The sequence below is a fragment of the Eretmochelys imbricata genome, unplaced genomic scaffold, assembly GCF_965152235.1.
Source record: "Eretmochelys imbricata isolate rEreImb1 unplaced genomic scaffold, rEreImb1.hap1 Scaffold_53, whole genome shotgun sequence".
Taxonomy (NCBI): Eukaryota; Metazoa; Chordata; order Testudines; family Cheloniidae; genus Eretmochelys; species Eretmochelys imbricata.
The window spans coordinates 20,064-42,000 of record NW_027554364.1 but is presented as its reverse complement, the minus strand read 5'-3'; the positions used below and the strand labels follow the sequence as shown (position 1 = coordinate 42,000).

The following is a 21,937-nucleotide window of genomic DNA, read 5'->3' as shown; positions in this document are numbered from 1 at the left end:
TGGAATAAGGGAAACTCAGTGAGTTGGCGCCTTTCATCGTGTTCTCACGAGACATGTAAAAACACCCCAAATTGCCAGAGTGGGGATAAAATGGCGAGAGCTACAGCAGTGACAGCCCCGAGTGGGAGGCCCTGAGACAGGATCAGGTGGAGTCATGAGGCAGCTCTGGGCATGTCCCATTCTCCTGGCTCTGGGCGCGGATCCCCTGCTGCCGGGCATGGACTCTGCTGTGATAACGCTGGGGAGGGGGCTCCCTGCTCACTCTGACCCTGCTCTGTGTCTCTCTTTGAAGGTGCCGACCAGCTGAGGCTGGCGGATGGACGCAGCCACTGTGCCGGGAGAGTGGAGGTTAAACACCAGGATCAGTGGGGGACGGTGTGTGACACCAGCTGGGACATGGAAGATGCTGAGGTGGTTTGTAAGCAGCTGGGATGTGGATCTGCTGTCAGTGCCCCTGGCCGGGCTCATTTTGGAGAAGGATCTGGACCAACTTGGCTGATTCTAGTTGATTGTGGTGGTGACGAGTCAGCTCTCTGGGACTGCAATCATGTAGGATGGGCTGCATTCCAGTGCTCTCATTCTCTTGATACTGGAGTGATCTGCTCAGGTAAGAACTCGGCCAACTTGCCCCTGTAGGAAACTCCCCATGAGGGACAAGGGACTGAACACAGTGAGTGACATTCCTGGTGACTCAGAACTGGACTGTGCCCTGCACTGGGGTCAGGGTGGAACTGACCAGTCTCTCCCTGAGCTCCCTTGGGCAGACTGGGGGTGAGCAGGCTGCGCCATCCTCTGTGCCACTAGCAGGGGGCAGCTGGGGCAGTTGTTGTGGGGTGTGGTGTTGGCTCCATTAGCAGGTTTGTGCTGATACATGCCTGGGTACAGCCGCCCAGAGTCTCCCCAGGGCTTCAGCAGCAGCTGCAACCCTGCCTGTGGCTGTGGGAGCTGGGACTGGAGCTGGGGGGGGCGAGTGCTGTGGATTTTTCCCCAGAGTTCCCTGAGGCAGCAGGAGAGGAGCCCTGAGCCTGCACTTGGCAAGGGGGAGGGGCCAAAACAGCTGGGGTAGGTGCAGGGGGCAAAAACTGACTATACTGCTCCACATGTCTACGCTTCTTCCCCGAATCCCCCTGCAGGGAACTCCCACATGATGCGTAGCTCTTTGCTCCACAGCCTGCCTAGCTGTCTTCCCATGCAGGGCGGGCTAGATTTACCCCCCAGCGCAATGTCATGGAGACTGCACCTTGATCCCTCTGCATTTGGGAATTAATGTGTATGCATAACCTGGCTTCATCAAAGCGTGTGCAAGTAAAATGCCTGGGGACAGGGGTTTGCACAGCGTGACGAATGCACTGAGAGAAACAGCCCCTGAAGCAGGTAAGACTGAGGGTAAGACCATGGATCGCTACATCTGGCTGAACAGCGATAAAGCCTCTTTGTTCTGATTAGCTCAGTTTGCACCTTGCTTCTAGTCCCTGATCACCACCATTGGTGAGGTCACACCTGAGCGCGGGGGTCAGTGCTCTGTGTGTCTCCCCCTCACACCCTGCCACTCACTTACTATCCTCATTGTAGGATCTCCAGAAACTGTCTAGAGTGTTCACCCCAGCTCTGTACCTTCTGGGCCCCGGCTGTGTCAGCACAAAGGGGCCACAGTCACAGTAAGCCCCACCCCTTCCCGCGGAAATATGCCTGGCACGGTGGTGGCCTCCTCAACGGGCTCTAAAGGGGAGTAAACCCCAGCACGTGGAGGTGCATTTGTAACATTGACAGACCCTGATTGTTGGCAGGCAGGACTGACCCTGGGACCTCTGAAGCTTAGTGCTATGGGCCTCTACTGCATAAGCTAAAAAAGCACCTGCCTATTAACCAAGGCTGTAGCAAACTCATAAAAATCTAGGTGATTTTGGTGCCACTAGAGGGAGACAGAGCACCACACCCATTAGGCATGGGTTACGCATTGGCTCCCCTCTCAGTCCCTATGCCACTGGATGCTTGTAATTTCTTTGAGTTGCTTGGTGATTGTTTTTTGGGCTTTCTGGCTCTTTAAGTGGCTTGTTGCTTGTTGGAGTTGTTGCTTGTTTGGGCTTCCCAAGTGGCTGCTGCTTTTTAAAAATTTTCTGCCAGAGAGCGTGATTGGCTCCCGGTGGCACCATCCCTCCAACCAAAAGAAAGGATCTGGAGGAGACTGTAGAGTGACAGTCCCAGGGCCAATGGGGAGAGGCCAATGCTCCAGGTGAGCCCGATTGACAAGGCACTACAGGTGAATGAGGGAAGGGAGTCAGGGAACCAAGAGCCAGGGCCAGCAGGTTCAGCACTGATGCAAGGAGCTACCAGGGCCGAGGGTCTCTTTCTGGGCTTCATTCTGGGTTTCCCACATAAAGTGAGTCCTGCAGCCGCAGTCTCTTAGCTCATCCTGGTGTAACTGACTGAGCTGCACCGTCCTTATTTCCACTGTTTCTGTACCAGAAATGCACAAGCGCAGAGAGGAGCCAATTTGCATAATGGGAGGAGCCAAAAGCAGTAACCTGGCAGCCAAAACCCCCATTCCCTGCTGGGCCAGTTCTTGTCTCTTCAGCAGCTCTAGGATCAGAGTGTGTGTGTGTGTGTGTGTTGGAGGGGGAAAGGCACATGACCCAGATTTCTGCCACAGTTTCCCAGCCCAGCTCAGTCACATGGTGCAGCCAGGCCCCTACTCCCTGCATGGCGGCTACCAGAACCTGTGAGCTGCAAGCTGTGCCCCACGGGGAGAGGCAGGAGCAACAGATGGGAGCTGCAGGGAGGTGGGCACTGCTTTCTGGGAGGGGAGACTGAGGGCCAGGAGGGGGCCTGTCTGGAGGAGGGGGAATAACTTGAGCTGTTCTGGGGGTGGTCAAAAGTTTAAATTGTGCCCCTCCACCCCAGGGTGACCAGATAGCAAGTAAGAAAAATCAGGACAGAGGTGGGGGGGGAGAGAAATAGGCGCCTATTTAAGAAAAAGGCCCGAATATCGGGACTGTCCCAATAAAATCGGGACATGTGGTCACCCTACTCCACCCCCACACTATCAGCAGTTATGGGTCGTCTCTGCCTGGGATGGTAAACCCTGAACTTCTGGACTGTTTCCTGCTGCTTGGGGGATTTGGGAAGTATTCAGAGCGTGCAAAGGAACTTGACCGACTGTCTGGGAATTAGGCAGGCACAAGCAGTTCCCAAGGTAAATGCAGAATACACAAAAAGTGGAAACCTACATGTCTGAGAAACCCTCACTCCAACCATCCCAGTTACCCGGTTTTGAATATGTAACTCATCTTGGTACCAAAGCGACCGATGAGCCATATAAATGGAGTGTCCCTTCATGTTTAGTATTAATGACACTAAGCTGGGGGGAGAGGTAGATAGTGTCCAGAGTGACCTAGAAAAATTGGAGGATTGGGCCAAAAGAAATCTGATGAGGTTCAACAAGGACAAGTGCAGAGTCCTGCACTTAGGATAGAAGAATCCCATGCACCGCTACAGGCTGGGAACTGACTGGCTAAGAGGCAGTTCTGCAGAAAAGGACCTGGGGATTACAGTGGACGAGAAACTGGATATGAGTCAGCAGTGAGCCTTCTTGGCCACAATAGGAAACGGCATATTCGGCTGCATTAGTAGGAGCATTGCCGCAGATTGAGGGAAGTGATTATTCCCCTCTATTCAGCACTGATGAGACCACATCTGGAGTATTGTGTCCAGTTTCAGGGGCCCCAATACAGAAAAGATGTGGACAAATTGGAGAGAGTCCAGTGGAGGGCAACGAAAATTATCAGATTGCTGGGGTACATGATTTATGAGGAGCGGCTGAGGGAACTGGACTTGTGTAGTCTGCAGAAGAGAAGAGTGAGGGGGGATGTGATAGCAGCCTTCAACTACCTGAATGGGGGTTCCAAAGAGGATGGAGCTGGGCTATTCTCAGTGGTGGCAGATGACAGAACAAGGAGCAATGGTCTCAAGTTGCAGTGCGGGAGGTCTAGGTTGGATATTAGGAAACACTATTTCACTAGGAGGGTGGTGAAGCACTGGAATGGGTTACCTAGGGAGGTGGCGGAATCTCCATCCTTAGAGGTTTTTAAGGCCTGTCTTGACAAAGCCCTGGCTGGGATGATTTAGTTGGTGTTGGTCCTGCTTTGAGCAGGGGGTTGGACGAGATGACCTCCTGAGGTCTCTTTCAACCCTAATCTTCTATGATTAAAAACTATTTACCTCATAAATAAAGTATTCTTGCCCTGAACTTAGAGACATTTACACTTAACGAAAAAATTCCTCAGCACTTTAAATTTCATGCATGAATGCTCAGTGTGTGTTGTTCATTTTAAGTCTTTATCACATGTTGGCACCTGTCACGGAGTGTGGGGAGGTCAGGGTCCTGCACCCCACTCTTCCTGCGATTCACCGTGACTCTCATCCAGCCAGTAAAACGGAAGATTTATTAGACAACAGGAACACAGTCCCAAGCAGAGCTTGTAGGTAAAACTAGGACCCTTCAGTCAGGTCCCTCTTGGGGGCAGAGAGCTTAGACCCCAACCCTGGGGTTCCCTCCATTTCCCCAGCCAGCTTCAAACTGAAGCTCCACTGCAGCCCTCTCCTTCCAGCCTCCCCAGTCTCCTCCTCCAGCCTTTGTCTGTTTCCTGGGCAGAAGGTGTCACCTGTCCCCATCCCCCTCCCGGCTCAGGGTACAGACTCAGGTATCCTCCGTCAAGTAAAGTCACCGCCTGCTATCTCATCCCCCATGCAGATAGTCCCAGTAAAACTAAACGACATTCCCAGGTCAGTCCGCCCCGCTCCCTACAGGTACAGCGTCACAGCACCACACCTGGGCCTTGGCAGGTGTCATAGATTTACAGGATCTGTGCTATGCCCCAGCTTTTAAACAGTCCCTTGGAGGAACGCCTTCAGTGTGCCAGACCCCCAAGGGCCGCTCTCTTTCTTAAGGTGGATCACATGGCCTCAATCCCTCTGTGGCAGGGCAGGGGCATAAACCCCTTGGATGCCCTGATAAAGGGATGACTCCTCCCCTGTTTCCCAGCAGGGCAGCCGGATGCAGGGGCCCAGACACTCAGCAAGGAGCTCAGCTGCAGACCCTAACGAGGGCAGGCTCAGGGGAATCAGCTGAGCCAAGTGGAGCCAGCTGGGCTGGTGCCTGGGAGGAGATATAAGCCCAGAGATAGGCTCAGTGGGAGGCTAGCCAGGGGAGCAGATAGAGGGACTGCAGCTCTGTCTCTACCAACTACAGAAAGCCTTGAGGCCGGAAGACCCAGGGAAGGGTCAGTGTGGGGGATCGGTGTTGGGGGAATTGGGGCTGCACTAAGCATTGTAAATGAAAAGACACCGGTGAAACAACTGAAAGAGGCGTTGGGACCCCTTCTTTGACCAGCCTAAGCACAAGAGCACAGGGATGCGAGGCCAGGAACTTGTGCAGACCCTGTGACCGCCTCCAAGACTGAGCCTCTGTGCTCCAGCACTCCTGTTTCACACTGTGAGCTCTGCCCAATGAGTCCAACTGAGTTAGACCTCTGCTCAGAGACTTTTCCATTCATCAGGAACCAGTGTACCTCAGCAAGTATCTGCAGTGACTCCAGGCAGCCTTTTCAAAACACAGCAGGATTTATTCGTCAACTGGAATACGGCAGCGGGAAGTCCTATGGTTAAGGTTACCATGTGTCTGGGTTTTCCCAGACATGACCTCTTTTTCTGGTCTGCCAACATCTGTCCGGGTGGATTTTCCAAATAAGAGAAAATGTCCAGGATTTTTCCAGATGTTGCAGCTCAGAAAGAGCCATCTCCACACCCTGGTTGGTCCCTCCCCTGAGCATCTGCACCTGCTGGATCCTGCCAGGCCCCGTGCAGCTTGGCCCACCAGGTAAGCGGAGCCACCAAGCACCTCTCAGCCTGGCTGCCTGCCCCACCACAGGACCTCAGAACCTGACCAGGAGCGGTGAGAGAGTCAGGCCCCAGCTCCCAGCCCAGGGAAGGGGGAGAAGCCAGCAGGGAGACCTTGACTGATGGGCTGGCTCTGCGTCCCAGGCATGCACCAGCTGGCCTGCCACCATGACAGGAAGCGCGGCACTGACCCCCACCTCGAGAGTGAGACTTCAGGTACTCCCTCCATCACTCCCCAAATACTCCCTCCCAGTGCACACACCCCTCCAGCATCCTCCAAATACTCCCTCCCAGTACACACACACACACACACACACCCCTCCAGAACCCCCCAAACACCTCCTCCAGCACACCTGACCTGTAACCCCTCTCCAGTGCCCCTCCCCCACTGCATACTCTATTTGGAAACTTGAAATAGGGTAACAATACCATGGATTAGCACAGAGAAGAAGCAAAGGTTAAGATATGGTCCATACTCGCCAAGTCCGGGCTGCCGTGAGCCATGCTGCTGTGGACCCATCTTGGTTTCCACTTTGTCTCTTTGTCTCTCAGTCCCAGGTGAGCTCTCATGTCTCCCCAAAGGCCAGCTCTTATCCGAGACTCCTGTCGCTGCTCAGTCCATGGTCCTCCTCCTGCCGATTATGGCCAATTATCCATATTGCACCAAAGCAAACACATCACAATTCCCATAGTCTACATGCCAAGCAGCAATCCTGTACCTACAAGGCAGTACCAGGAGGGGAGCATGAAAATGGACATGCCCCAGGTGAGAACAGCAGAGAGGCCAGCACAGAGCAGATTGAGTACGGTCCCTGTACACCAGCTTTGCACGTACAACAGCCACTTACACCAAATTTGCCCAGGCTTGCACTGGAGAATATGCACAATATAGATTTTGCTGACCACGCCCTTTTTTGCGGAGCCACTGTCCAAATTCTCTTTTGGAGCGTGCCTCTTGTCTCACCGAGCCAGCGGGTCTAGTTGCAGCTACAGCGACTTCACTCAGCCACCAATCACCTCAGAGGTGGCAAATGGGTGCAGGGCACTCGTGGTGATGGTAAAGGCCCACTTCACACCAATGCAGCTGCCCACACATAGCTCTATGGAGACCTGAGCCCCCTGCGTGCACGTAGCCCTGCAGTCACTACTAGAGTGAAACTTTTCTCACACTGGTGAGCTATTTATCGTCACTGGAGCTCTACGAGTCCCGCCCGAGACAGGAGGCCTTTGTTCATTCATTGCAGTGAAGGCCAGACTCTCCTTACTGCCTCTGGACAGACAGCTGTGCATGTCAGAGGCTGTGGAGTTAAGTTTAAATTCGCTGACAAAAAACTTCATAAACACAGAGTTCATGTTGCCTGGAGGTATCTCGTGCCCTTCTAGGATATCGAGTTGGGAAAACTCAGACCCCTGAAAACCAGGTAATAGACAGTTATGGTAAATGCCACGTCAGCCTTAACTCTGCCCCCTGGAGCTGGAACTAGCCACTGGCACTGGGAATTATTTGCCTGTGCTCCAGCTGCAGTCCCTGTGTTAGGTGTAGCTGTACTGAATGGTGGAGGCATGAGTGGGAGCACTTTGGCAGAGCTGTGACTGTGATGTGAGGAGGTCTGGGTCTAAGCCACCCTGTGATCAAAGGGAAGAGGTGCCTGTGTACCCTGGGGGATCCCACATACCTCATTTCAGCGCTGTGTTCTGCAGGGTGTGTCAGTGGTGGAGCACAGGCATCTTCTTGCCTCGGGGATTGCAGCAGTGAGGTGAGAGATGGACGCAGTCTGTGTGTTTAACGATGGGTAGGTGAAAGGACAGTGTTCGCTGGAACCCTGTGAGTACGGTTGAAGGGGTTGTGAGGGGGCAAAGGGGCTGTAAAATGTAACAAGTGTGGGGTTGTTTCTGACTGGGAAATAGAGTCAGTGTTTGGAGGGCACTGGCCACTGAGGACCCCGCTCTGTGACTGTTAAATGTTTCCATTTTCTTGTTTGCAGATGCTCCCGTCCCAGGCCTTTCCTTTCCCTTGCAATGGCTCCCATTTTACAGTTTGTTTTCTGAATGTGGGTTAGTGTCATGGAGGGTCTCAGCCCAGCTGTGGGACCCATGGCTGGGGTGGAGGCTTAGGTGGGAGGAATCTCTGATCCTGCCAGGAGTTAGCCTGCTCTGCGGGATGGAAGGTTTTGTGTTGATGCCGTCGTTCGTCAGGGCAGTAGTGATGCTGGTGCTGTCTGCCCCACGGGGCCCTGGGACTGGGGCTGCCAGTTGCCACTATTGGGGGAAAATATTTGGGAAACTTACTCATGGTCATAGAAACATTTAATGAAAATCATTGAATTAGTGAATTTTCCTGTTGGCAAATAATGTTTATAACCGTTAACTTCTTTTCAAAAAATTGTATATGAATTTACATTGGGAATGCCAAAGAGGCTGATGGGAGTTCAGTGACACTTTTAGTGAGACTAGGGATCCTAAGTGCACAAGGTCCACGTTTTAAAAGATATTTAGGTTTCTATAAATGCAGATAGGTGCTCAGTGGGATTTTCAAATGTGCCTGGTGCCGAACTCCCAGGAGATTTGGAAAGTCCCAGTAGATGCCTGTCTGCACTCCTAGGGCCTGAATGTCCTTTAAAATCTGGCCCTGAGTCACTTTTAAAAATGACACGTAGGCTCCTAGGTCACTGAGGCACGTCTGAAATGTTTCCCCTTAGACTAAAATCCCGACCCAGGCACCCAGCCAGAGTAGCTTAGAAGATGCACAGGGGGCAGGATGTTTATGGGGTCCCTTTCCCACCCTTATAGGATGACCTGGCAATGGATTGATCGTCCCAGCTCTCTGATACCCTGTAGACCTGGTGTATCATAGAGGTATCAGCCAAAAGCATATCTCAGCCTTACAGAGCACAAAAAATACCATATTATGGAGGAATTTCCTGTGACTCCATAGTTAATGTAACAACTATGGGCCCATTATAAGTTTTATTTTTAACTCTTCACTTTTAACAGTTAGTAGGAGTAATAAATTCCAATGCAAAAGGCACAAGGAAGAGTAGAATATTTTCCTTTTGAATTTCAAATGTTTTAACATCTTCCCCTGGCAATGGGAACTAAAGGTAAGTGTTTAATCTTAACCCTCTCTGGATTGTGAGCGGTTCTATGCAAAATCTCACCATCCTTTTAACATGGGGGACGCGAGGGCAGGGGGGCGCAATATGCATTTCCTAGCATTGTTAAAAAATAAAGATGATGGGCAGGACTTCATAAAAATGAGTTTCATTGCCAATACTTTGAAATTTGGCAGAAAACAGACTGGCCCTTGCAGATGTAAATTCTCTAGCAACAACAGAAACAGCCTAGACTCCACTAGTTGGGCATTCACGGTGCCATTTGTGTTGAGTTCCCTTCATCAATAGCACTGCAGTTCCCATGCAACAGTCTGTGTACAGTATCCTCTGTGTTTTTGGCCCTCTCGTCAGGACCTGAGGGGAAGAAAGATTTCTCTTCCCTAAGGCCTTTCTGAGACTGGGCTTAGCTCGCTCTGTTCCTCTCTCTTTCCCTACCAGGGGCATCCTTCCTGTGCTTCTTTATCAGATGTGGGCTGATGGGCTACTTGGCTCTTTATCCACCCAGCCTGCGAACCTTCTTATCTAATTACCTCAGTCAGCTTTCTTTGGGGGACTAACTGACATCTAAAAGATCAGTGTCACACTGTCTGGAGGGGTCATGACTGTGAGTTCCTACCTCAGGAGAGATTGTCAGAAAACAGGGTAGACACTGCAAACTGGTGGTGTGTTCTATCTTTAGATTTCATGAGGTCAGTAACAAATGTGAACTCCTGGATTCATAGGCACTGACTCCATGGAAAAAATTAACAGGACTTAGCACCCACCAGAAGCCAAGCTCCCCCAGCTCCTCCTGCCTGCCGGCGGCTCTGCCAATCAACTCCTCCGCCTCCCTCCCTGTGCCTCCCACCCACCACGATCAGTTATTCAGCAGCATGCAGGAGGTGCTGAGTGGGAGGGGGAGGAGCAGGCATGAGGCGTGCTCAGATGGGGGAGGGGTAGAAAGAGGCGGGGTGGAGGGCATTGGGGAAGGGGTGGAGTGGGGGCAGGTCGGGGGCAGAGCGGGAGTTGAGCACGCCCTGGGGCAATTGGAAGATAACTATAACAGTCTTATCATGGAGTCACAGACCCTTAGACCAGTAGTGGGCAACCTGCACCCTGCAGGCCGCACACCACTGCCTTAGACTCCCCAGAAAAGCTGGACTATGTGATCAAATGGTTACTTACACCAAAAATCACACCCCATTCCCTTTGCTCCCAAGAGACCAGTCACTTACCCTAGATCAATTGGTATCCTGGATCTTACACCAAAGACAACTCTGGTAGCCAATTGTATAGTAAACGAACTAAAGATTTATTAGCTAAGAAAAGGAAATGAGAATTGAGAGGTTAGAGCAGTAAAATATATGTACAAGTGAGTCACAGTCTATAATTCAAAATGGTACCAGAGATGTAGTCATCTGCCAGTTTCCCAAAAGTCTCTCAGGGCTACCCAGAAGAACTCTGGGGATCTCCATCTTTTTGTTCACTTATTCCAACCTATTAGAATCCAGACACTCCAGAGATGAAGGATCTTTTCGTGAAACTGTACGTATAGCTTCTTCTCGCAGAAAACAAGCTGACAGAGTAACTACCCAGGTGGACTCTTCCTTTGATGACAGAGATTGAGGAATGCATTTAGAGTGTTTGCCTCCGATCATCACACACAATGACCACTTGCTTTGAAATTAGCACTTTTCTGTGAAAATTCTTCATTTGCATTCCACAAGGCTTCTTTCTTGTTTGATGGGTTATTTAGTTACAGGGCTGTACACAGTGTAAATGTTTGCTATTGCATTATAACGAGATACAGATAAGTGAGAACAATGCAAATAACATCCTGTTAGCTTTCTTGAAAATTAAACACTCTTATACATTTACACATTTAATAATCACTTTCATCAATACTAATACACACGTGAATGGGCCAGGCTGTGCATTTGTAAGTTTTCAGTGAGACCTGGGGCTTTGGCATGAGCTGGCACCTGGTCTGTGAGCATCACAATCAGAGTGCAGGCTCATCTGTTGGCTCCCGGCACTCTGTCCCAGGGAGACTGTCTTCCCCTACTGGGCCCAGGCAGTGCAGAAGGGAAACCACCTGAACTGGATGTAGAAGGGACAAGAATCAGACCAGGATAAGAGGAGGAGGGTAGATTGGGACAAGGAGCCTTTGGGGTGGCCGGGGGACAGACGGACATTCTGAGACTAGATACTGGTGAGAAGCAAGAAACTGGGACTGGGAGAGAAAGGGGGAGATGGGAACTGGCTGGGCAAGGGGACGGGGACTGGGACTGGGAGGAGGGAGGGGGAGGAGACTATAATGGGCTCGGCAGGGTAAACAGAACAAGAGTCGGGGGACAGAGACTGACTTGCTGAGCAAGGAGATTGGGAGCTGGGGGAGACTGGGACTGAGTGGAGAAGGAGTCTGGGACTGGGAACCAGCGGGAAGGAACTGGGAGTGGGCATCTCAGCTGGAGCTGCACATTTGCAGTTGGAATAAACTTCGGGTTTGTTACAGGTCGTGTGAAGGGCTGGGCTGCCTAGTGGTTGGTGCCCCTGACCTCCAGCCCCTTGTTTTCAAGGTCAGTTTGTCTCAGTCTTTTAGGCAGTGGGGCAGGAAAACCCAGGCCCTCCCTCTCCACTGGGTCCCAGCCTAGGGTCCTGCATGCATCTACCCCTGAATAGGGGAGACCTCCCAGCAGCAGCGAGTCAAAATCCCCTTCCCAGGGCTACTTCCTACCACTGTACCTTTTGTTTGGGGCATGGCCCCTCTAGTCCAGTTTGCTGGGTGACTTGCATCCTATAGCGTCCTCTCGTGGATGTTTGGTGGCACCGTGCTGCAGTCCCAAAGTTTTTTCAGATGGGGCAGCCACAAGTTTGGTGAGACTGAACCCCACAATGTCTCTGGGCTTCAGGGACCCAGTTACCTCAGTTGCCAGAGGCTCCTAGCTCTCCTCCACAATCTCCCTTGGCTGGGGAGACAGTGATTACTCCCTGGTGGCTGCCTCCGCTGGTAGGCTAGTGACCCTTACCCCTCAGGTAGGGAGGCGGATAGCTCCTGCCTCTTCGCCACTCAGCCCTCAACTGAGCCAGGCTCTCACCTTTTCTCCACCCAGGCCTGGCATTGGCTGCAGGTACAGCGGGGTGGGGCTAGCTGCACCCAAAGGCTCCCTTTAACCCCTGCCATGCTGGCAGGGTAGTTCCACATGCCTGTGCTGAAGGTTGGAGAGGAGGGTGAGTCTTTCCATGGTCCTTATAGCTATGGCCATTCTTGTCACTAATCCCTGTCTTCCCTGGGTATAGGTGCAGGGCCAGCTCATAGACCAAACCCAGGGTTACTTCGTCAGGCAGTCAGCTATTGACTGTAATGTGAGTTTGCTTTGTACAGACTGAGTAGAAACAGAATAAAGGACTCAGGATTGGGCCGATTAAGGATTGTTCCAGAAATAACCAGTCAGCCATCTACAAACTGCCCTGTGCACTAGATATCACTGAGAACAAACACATGTGGTAAGCGTGATTCTGCACCAAGCGATTTTTGAGAGATGCTGTCCTGACTGAATACTCAAAAACTTTCCAAAAAGTGACAGTCGTCGTCTTATATGTAGCGTTGCTGTAGCCGTGTTAGTCCCAGGATATTAGAGAGACAAGGTGGGTGAGGTAATATCTTTTATTGGACCCACTTCTGTTGGAGAGAGAGAAATGTTTGATCTGACAGAGAAGAGCTGTGTGTAAGCTGAGAAGCTTGTCTCTTTCACCAACAGGAGTGGGCCCAATAAAAGATATTACTTTAGCCACCTTGTCTCTCTCAACCCCTTCTCGTCCAGCTTTCACTTCTCATTTCTGGTTGGATTCATACCAAACGTCGCCAAAACATTCTCCTCTGGCAAGGTCCCTGCCTCCATCAGTGCACGGGCTGGATGGTGCCTAGGGAGTGAATCAGGGATGCACAGTGACAGAGGCTGTAGTATGGAAGCCCACAGCTTCCTTTGTTGCAGCAGCGGCATCGCCATCATTGGCGATACCTCCATTCGAGGATGATGTCTGACACAGATTTACATCTGGGCCCTGCAACGACTCAGGGGTCCGATCCTGGAACCATAGATCTGCCCACAGTAGGTACAGACATTTGCTGACGGGTCAGCTGCCTGCTGTGACAAAGTTCTTTTTCTTGCTTTCATTCTCTCTCTCTTTTCAACTTCAGGGGCAATGCACTTCTCGAAGCGGGCCACTGCCTGGTGGAGAATGAAGCATCATTGCGATCAGTTGGTTGCTTGCTCCTCCCAGCTTGTGATGTCCACATGAGTTTTCCTGAGATACGCTTTCAGTGCATCTTTGTAGGGTTTCCTCTGACTACCACGGGATCTCTGACCATGGGTGAGCAGAGGGCTTGTTTTGGGAGGTGAGAGTCTGGCATCCGCACACAATGTCCAGCCCAGCGGAGTTGGTGAGTGAGGATCATTGCTTCAGTGCTGGTGACATTACCTTCAATGAGGATGCTGGTGTTAGTCCAGCGATCTTTCCACTTGATGCAAAGGATCTTCTGGAGGCATTGGTAGTGGTACCACTCCAGACTCTTGAGGTGCTTTCGATAAGTCACCCAGGTTTTGAATCTATAAAGGAGTGTAGGAATAACAATTGTCTTATAGACCTGTATCTTGGTGGCCTTCTGTAGGTTATGGTCTGTGAAAACGCACCAGAACAGTTTCCCAAAGGAAGCACTTGTGCAATGGATCCTGTGCTGGATCTCACTGTCAGTTTTTGAATTTTGAGAAAGTTGGCTACCGAGGTAATAGAGGTCTTCAACTCTCTCCAAAGTCTGTCCGTCGATGGTGACTTGTGGTTGGTCATTTGCAAGGCCTGAAGACAACTGATGGGGAACTTTAGTTTTCTTGATAGTGAGTAAGAGTCATAGGCTTCGGTAAGTGTGTGCAAAAAAATCCAATGTGGACTGAAGGTCATTCTCAGTGTGCATGATGATGACACAGTCATCAGCGTACTGAAGATGAGCAATGGATGTCCTGAGGACTTTAGACTTTGAGCGGAAACATCAAAGATTAATAAGCCACCCATCCATTCTGTATTGAATGCCAACTCTAGTGGGGAGGCGGTCTTTAACAAGGACCAGAATGACTGCTAAATACATGGAGAACAGGGTTGTGGCAATAACACATCCTTGCTGAACCCCAGTTTTGATGCTGAAAGGATCCATCTCCAGGCCATTACAGAGAACGGTGGCAGTCATCTCATCATGAAGAAGCCTTCGGCCCTTAATAAATTTTGGAGGGCAGCCAAATCTGGCCAGCACCTTCCACAGCGCTTCGCAATTGACAGAGTTGAAGGCCTTTGTCAAATTGATTAAGGCCATGTACAGTTCCCCGTATGTAAAATGGAGATAACAACACTTCCCTGCCTCCCGGGGTGTTGTAAAGAGAAATTCTTTAATGTTTGTTTCAGAATAACAGTCGTGTTAGTCTGTATTCGCAAAAAGAAAATGAGTACATGCGGCACCTTAGACTAACCAATTTATTTGAGCATAAGCTTTCGTGAGCTACAGCTGTAGCTCACGAAAGCTTATGCTCAAATAAATTGGTTAGTCTCTAAGGTGCCACAAGTACTCGTTTTCTTTTTAATGTTGGTGAAGCACTCAGCTACTATAGAAATGAGCGCCATAGAAAAGCCCATGAGGAAATGAACAATTCTGTTTCAGGAGTTCAGTTTGGATGACATGCAGTACATAAGGGCTGGGTCCACACATTGAACAATGAGTATAAAAAGAACTATTGACCATCCATCCATCCATTCAGTCAGCACCATGTGTCCTGTGCACTGAATGAGGCAGGGGTCCTGTGGAAAAAATAGCATTTGATCGTGTGATTAAAGACTGTATCACAATGCAAATACAAAAGGGACTAATTAAGGTTACAGAGGACAGCACGAGTCTGGCATTCTGAATGTTTGAGTGCTTGACTTCCTTTTAGATACATAGCTTTATAGATTTTAAGGGCAGAAGGAAGCATCATACCGTTCTTGTAAAGTGCTGGAAATGGCCCACCTTGATTATTACTACAAAAGGTTTCCCTCCCCCTGCTCTCCTGCTGGTGATAGCTCACCTTTCCTGATCACTCTTGTTACAGTCTATATGGTTATACCCATTGTTTCATGTTCTCTGTGTATATAAAATCTCCCCACTATATTTTCCACTGTATGCATCCGATGAAGTGAGCTGTAGCTCACGAAAGCTTATGCTCTAATAAATTTGTTAGTCTCCATGATGCCACAAGTACCCCTTTTCTTTTTATTAGAAAGCTTGTAATCTACTAAGTGTGTTCATCCTATTGGTTTGCATGTATTATTTCTATATCTGGAGTTAGGAGAATAAGATATAAACTTCTATCACTGAAGTAAACATATTAAGTGGTGGTCATTAAGGGTGCTCCAGAAACAGTCAGTTGTAAATGGCCTTAGTTACTTGAAACCTTCCTCTGTAAGTGTGGGCCAGCCCATGGGGCATGGAAACTAGGGGTCTTACAGTGACATGTGACCATGTCACCTGATAATGAAATCCATCTTAAATCTGGTACTTTTCCATTTAGAAGCAGGGGTGGGGATCCAAATAGGCAAAAGATTCCCGCCTTTTGCCAAAGCTATAAAAGGGGGTGAAGCAGGAAAAAGAAGGTGGCCAGTCATGAGAAAACCCCTGCTTACCACCTGAGATGTCTACTGGCTCTAACAAGGACTGTACTAGGGGAAAGAATTGGGCCCAGACTAGGAAGGAGTCTAGTCTGTGAAAGAAGCTTATTGGAACATCTTTGAGGGTGAGATATTACCTGTAATCAGTTTCTTAATGTATTAGGCTTAGACTTGTGTGTTTTGTTTTGCTTTGCTTTGCTTTGTGACCTACTTTGTTCTGGCTGTTATTACTGCCCCAGACTGGGGACCCCAGAGCTTTGAGACTCCCAGGCCAGCTGGCTATTGGGACACCAGCTGGCCCATGGGAGAGCTCTGTATTGTTATGGTTTGGATGATGGAGTAGAGAATAAACTCATAAAATGTGTGAATGAGACAAACCTGGGAGGGGTCACAAGCTCTTTGGTGAGAGTATTAGAATTCATAATGACCTTGATACATTGCAGAATTGGTTTGAAATCAGTAAATTAAAATTCAGTAAAGACAAGTACAAAGTACTAGACTTAGGAAGGAACAATCAAATGCAAAAAATCCAAAATGGGGAATAACTGCCTAGGCAGCAGTACTGCAGAAAATGTTCTGGGATTATGTTGGATCACAGACTGAAATGGGTGATGCTGTTTTGAAAACAGGAAATGTCATTCTGGATTTTATTAACAGAATTGTCATGTGTAAGACAGACGTGTAAGACTCAGCACTCGTGAGGCCTCAGCTGGAGCAGTGTGTCCAGTGTTGGGCTCTCTTTCTACGATCAATAGGTAGGACAAGAAGTAATCCATTTAGATTGAAGCAAGGGAAAGTCAAGTCAGATATTAGGAAAAACTTTCTAACTATAAGGATAGTTAAGTACTGGAACAAGGTACCAAGGGAGGTTGTGGAATCCCCGTTGTGACGTTGCACTCCATATGGTTTATGGAAATATGCTTATGAGTGTGAATATGATGTAACTGGAGTATGCTTTATGCAAAAGGTCTCTTATAAGGTCTCATAACAAAAGTTGTAACCTACTGAATATATTCCTCCTATTTGTATATATGTATCACTGTTGTATCTGAAGCTAGAAATATGAAGCATAACTCTGAGGTCCAATTGTAATTATGCAAAGCGTGGGCCATTAATGGTGGTTTAGAATCTTGATGGCTCCCATTGACTAGGACAATTGGTTGTAGATGGTTTATTTACCTGCAAGCCTTCCTACTTGTGGGCCAGCCTGTGGGTAATCAACAATGAGGTCTCACAGGACATCTATCTTAAATCTGGTATTTTTCCATTTAGAAGGAGGGGCAGGGACAAAAGATTCCCGCCTTGTGCCAAAGCTATAAAAAGGGGTGGAGCAGGACAGACGGGGGTGCCAGTTATGAGAAAGCCCCTGTTTTCCACCTCAGATGTCTGGTGGAACTAATAAGGACTGTACCGAGGGCAGGATTGGGCCCAGACTAGAAAGGAGTCTAGTCTATGAAAGAAGCTTATTGGAACATCTCTGAGGGTGAGATTTTACCTGTAATCAGTTTCTTAATGTATTAGGCTTAGACTTACGTGTTTTTGATTTATTTTGCTGGATGACTTCCTTTGTTCTGTCTGTTATTACTTGAAACCACTTAAATCCTACTTTTATTCTTAATAAAATCACTTTTGTTTATTCATAAACCCAGAGTAAGTGATTAATACCTGGGGGAGCAAGCAGCTGTGCATATCTCTCTATCAGTGTTATAGAGGGCGGACAATTTATGAGTTTACCCTGTATAGGCTTTATACAGAGTAAAAGGGATTTATTTGGCATTTGGATCCCATTGGGAACTGCGTGTCTGGGTGCTGGAGAAAGGTGACCTGCTGAGCAGTTTTTGGTTGAAGTCTGCAGCTTTTGGGGTGTGGACCAGATCTGGGTCTGTGTTGCAGCAGGCTAGCATGTCTGGCTCAACAAGGCAGCATTCTGGAGTCCCAAGCTGGCAGGGAAAACGGGCTCAGAGGTAATTTCAGAATATGAGGTGACAGTCCCACGGGGGTGTCTGTAACCAAACCCGTCACACACGTCATTGGTGACTTTTAAGAACAAGTTACACAAACATCTATCAGGGATGGAGTAGGTATGCTTAAACCTCTCTTGGTGTGGGGGGATGGACTAGATGACTTCGTGAGGTTCCTTCCAGTCCCACATTTTTATTTATTCAAAGATTTTATAAGCTATTCAGGCCTGCTGGTTTTTAAATAAGTTTATCCCTACTAGATACTGTTTAACATCCTCCCTAGTTACCAACAGACTGCAGAGTGGTTCACCCTCTTCACATAGTATGAATACACATCCTGCTTTTATCCAAAACCAGAAATGTTTATTGAACACTTCTGCCTTATTTGCATCATTATAAACTATTTTACCATTTCCATTTGTAATGGGCTACACCTTTGTTAGGATTTGTTTGTTTGTTTGTCTTTACTCCTAATATAACGAAAACAATGGTCATTATTGTTCCTAGCCCTGCCAACTGTGGAGCATTCCCTGATAGCTGTAGCTTCCCTTATCAATTTTCTACATCTCAGAACTTCCAATGTATATCAATTGCTATCAAACTCCCCTCTCTCCATTTGTTGTACATTGTTTTTTTAAAAAAATGTCTAATTGCTGCCTGCACTGTCCCACTGCACCAGGACGGGCTTTTGGCCAAAGTTCTAAGGCAGTGGAACAACAAATTCCCTAAGGCTCCTTTGTAATTTTCATCCTTCATTGGCTTTCTAGGACACATTCAGCTCCAGCTGGTTGGAGGGGACAGTGCCTGCTCAGGACGTGTGGAAGTAAGACATGGAGACACCTGGGCTACAATCTGTGATGCACACTTTGATCTCAAAGCTGCCAGTGTTATCTGTAATGGACTAGAGTGTGGAACAGCTCTATCTATCCCAGGAGGAGCTCATTTCCGAGAAGGACATGGACCAATCTGGACTGAGGAATTCCAGTGTGGAGGGAATGAGTCACACCTTGTGTACTGTCCCAGGATATCACATGGGAGTCAGACGTGCTCACATGCAAATGATGCAAGTGTCATATGCTCACGTAAGAATTTGGCACAATGTCTCTAAAATCCCAGTGATGTGTATTCGAGAGTAGGGTGCATCAAAAAAATGATCTCACTCTGTAGGGAGCTGAGATAACAAAGCTGCTATCAGCTTCTAGTAAAACCTAAACAACTCAATATAATGGGAATGGGTTCAATCCCCCAACTTTCCTTTTCTTTATTATTTAATATAAAATATCTTAAATGCTCCCTCTCTAAACCCCTTCTCCCTTCTCCCCTGGGCTCACAGGGTTCCGGCTGGTGAACGGCAGCACAGCGTGCTCAGGGAGGGTGGAGATCCAGGTTCTAGATGCCTGGGGAACCCTCTGTGACTCACGCTGGGATTTACCAGACGCCAACGTTCTCTGTCGTCAGCTCGACTGCGGATTCGCTGTATCAGCCCCAGGAGAAGGGTATTTTGGGAAGGGAACTGGCTCTGTCTGGACAGACACATTTCACTGCAAAGGGACTGAAACCCATTTGGGCCATTGCCCTGTTACTACCCTGGGGGCCTCTCAGTGCTCACACAACAATGATGCCGGTGTGATTTGCTCAGGTAAGTGCAAGAGAGATGCTGGATTAAGGACACCTGCCCCTCAGTGTGTGATGCTGCCCCAGAGTAGGGGAACCTCAGGACACAGCAAGGGGAGGGGGAGCTAGATCCTAAAGCACAGAAAATAACAGTAAATGTATTAAAGATAAATTTAAGTCAATAATATCATCACAAAAGGACAATTGTGACTGGGGAAAGCCCTGGATTCTCCAGTAAAAACATCAGCAACTCTGTCCTGACGCGGGGCAGCGGAGCAGGGAAAGCACTTTGTCCTTTGGGTTACATCAATGTCACCGATTCACTGTCCCCAGCCTTCTCCAATAGTAATTAGAGGGGGAGCTGGTAGTGACTCCCAATATAGAGCTTGCTTCACACTTTCTATGATAAAATATTCTCGGCACCTTCTGGAGAAGCTCTTGCACCTTCCTTCCTTGATTGCTGGAGCCTTTGCAATTTGGGAAGGGGTCAGTGCTGGGGCCAGAGAGGTGCCTTCTCCTAGTGCAGTCAGATTCCTTCCAAGTTTGGCTGAATTATAAACTGCTCAAAATCAGCATTTCCCTTCTCTCACGTGAATTCCTGGGGGTATTTCTGGTAGCACAGAACAGAGAAAGTAGTGCTTTCACTCACTGAGGTTTTTTTTACTTTTTTCACACCTTTCCAATTGAAAAAACTCCAAAGATTTTTTTCCCCTGCTTTCTTACTTTCTTACACATTTTTACCTTTTTCTAACTTTTTACAGTGGAAGAAAAGATGAGCAGGGGATTGGACTAGAGGACCTCCTGAGGTCTCTTCCAATCCTATTACTCTGATTGTGTGAAAAAATAGAAAGGGGGAGGAAGTGGCAAACCTGTACATCCAAAAACTGGAATGGAAAATTGAATGTTTCATTTTCCAGAAGTTGAAATGAATCAATATATTAGTGAGAGTCTAAACAAAAATTTTCATTCCATTTCCACATCCCAGTATCTCAAATCTGTTTAAAAGTTGAAATACTGCATTCAAAAAACATCACAGGAAAAATTTTGGGTTGTTGATCTGCTCTAATATTTAGCTTTTATAAAAATAAATAAATAAAAAAATAAACAGCATTATTTAGTTCATTTAGTCAAAGCCAAAGGCACAAGAATTAGAAAATACCAGAATTAAAGTTATCTATATCATGTTAATTCAGTCCCCCACCCTCCCTTCTGCATATACATTATGATACAGTCTAATTGCATGAACATATCCTATTACTCTCACCTACCCCCAGCTCCTGCCTCCTTCAGTGCACAGGGAAGATGGTGCTCAGGGGATGGAGGAGCTGTAGAATATTTCTTTTTATCCTCCTCATTCAACCTGTGACCCAGGGCCTTATTCACTCTACAGACCGTACAAACTCTGCACTGAATACAGAATTATTCATTTCTTCATTGGCTTTTCTATTGTGCTCGTTACAGTAGTGTGAGAATGCACCACAAACATTAATGAATTTGTCTTCATAACACCCCAGGAGATAGCAGACTCTTATGAGGTCCATTTCAAAAGTGACTTAGGCACTTAGAAGCCCAAGAATAACATTTTCAAAAGGCCTAAGTGACTTAGAGACTTAAATCCTATTTTCTCTAGTAACATAGGAGCCCAAGAACCATACAGACTTCTCCTTCTTGCTGCCTAAGTCACTTCTGAAAATGGCACTTAAGCTCCTACATCATTTAGCTGCTTTTGAAAATTGTACTTACAACGATTAAAGACAAAATTCCCAACTTGCTACTTATTTGGGGTGATTGGGCAGCAACCTGAGACCCTCCGGGCCTGATTCTCCAGAGTACTCACCATTTCTGCAGCGCTTTATGTGTTCAAAGTATGCTCGAGACATTAATAAAGCCTCACCAAACTCCAGGGAAGTAGGGGGGTAAGTATTATTATTATCTCCTGTGACAGGTTGGATCACGGAAACCCCTTGGGGGCTGCCACCTGATGTGCCAAGACTACTTCTGCCCCTGCTTTCCCTGCCAGCTTAGGACTCCAGCACCCTGTCTAGCTGAGCCAGACATGCCAGTCTCCTCCAGCACAGACCCAGGGTCTGAAGCACGTGCCCCAAAGCTGCAGACTTAACTGAAAGCAATTTTAGAAGTGTTCTTGTCTTTAACACTCAGATGCCCAACCCCCAATGGGGTCCAAACGCCAAATAAATCCGTTTTACCCTCAATAAAGCTTATTGTCTGCCCTCTATAACAGAGAGAGATATGCACAGCTGTTCCCCCCCTCCCCGGTATTAATACATACTCTGGGTTAATTAATAAGTAAAAAGTGATTTTATTAAATACAGAAAGTAGGATTTAAGTGGTTCTAAGTAATAACAGACAGAACAAAGTGAATTACCAAGTAAAATAAAATAAAACATGCAAAGCTAAGCCTAATACAGATAAAATCTCACCCTCAGAGATGTTTCAATAAGTTTCTTTCACAGACTGGATGCCTACCTAGCATAGGTACAATCCTTTCCCTGGTACAGCCCTTGTTCCAGCTCAGGTGATAGTGAGGGGATTTCTCATGATGGCTGCCCAGTTTGTTCTCTTCCACCCACTTATATATCTTTTGCAGAAGGTGGGAATCCTTTGTTCCTCTCTGGGTTCCCACCCCTCCTTTTCAATGGAAAAGCACCAGGTTAAAGATGGATT

General features: G+C 48.1%; 1 protein-coding gene across 1 annotated transcript in view; it reads left to right on the top strand.

The window, feature by feature from the left end:
- Positions 1 to 292: 292 nt before the first annotated feature.
- Positions 293 to 21,937, top strand: part of LOC144258877 (antigen WC1.1-like) — a gene marked incomplete at its 5' end in the record, with an annotated part of 41,476 nt that continues 19,831 nt past the window's right edge. The window contains 3 exons of the mRNA XM_077807016.1: positions 293 to 607; positions 18,406 to 18,720; positions 18,963 to 19,277. Of these exons, the coding sequence (XP_077663142.1) occupies positions 293 to 607; positions 18,406 to 18,720; positions 18,963 to 19,277 (945 nt within the window). The remainder of the gene's footprint in view (positions 608 to 18,405; positions 18,721 to 18,962; positions 19,278 to 21,937) is intronic.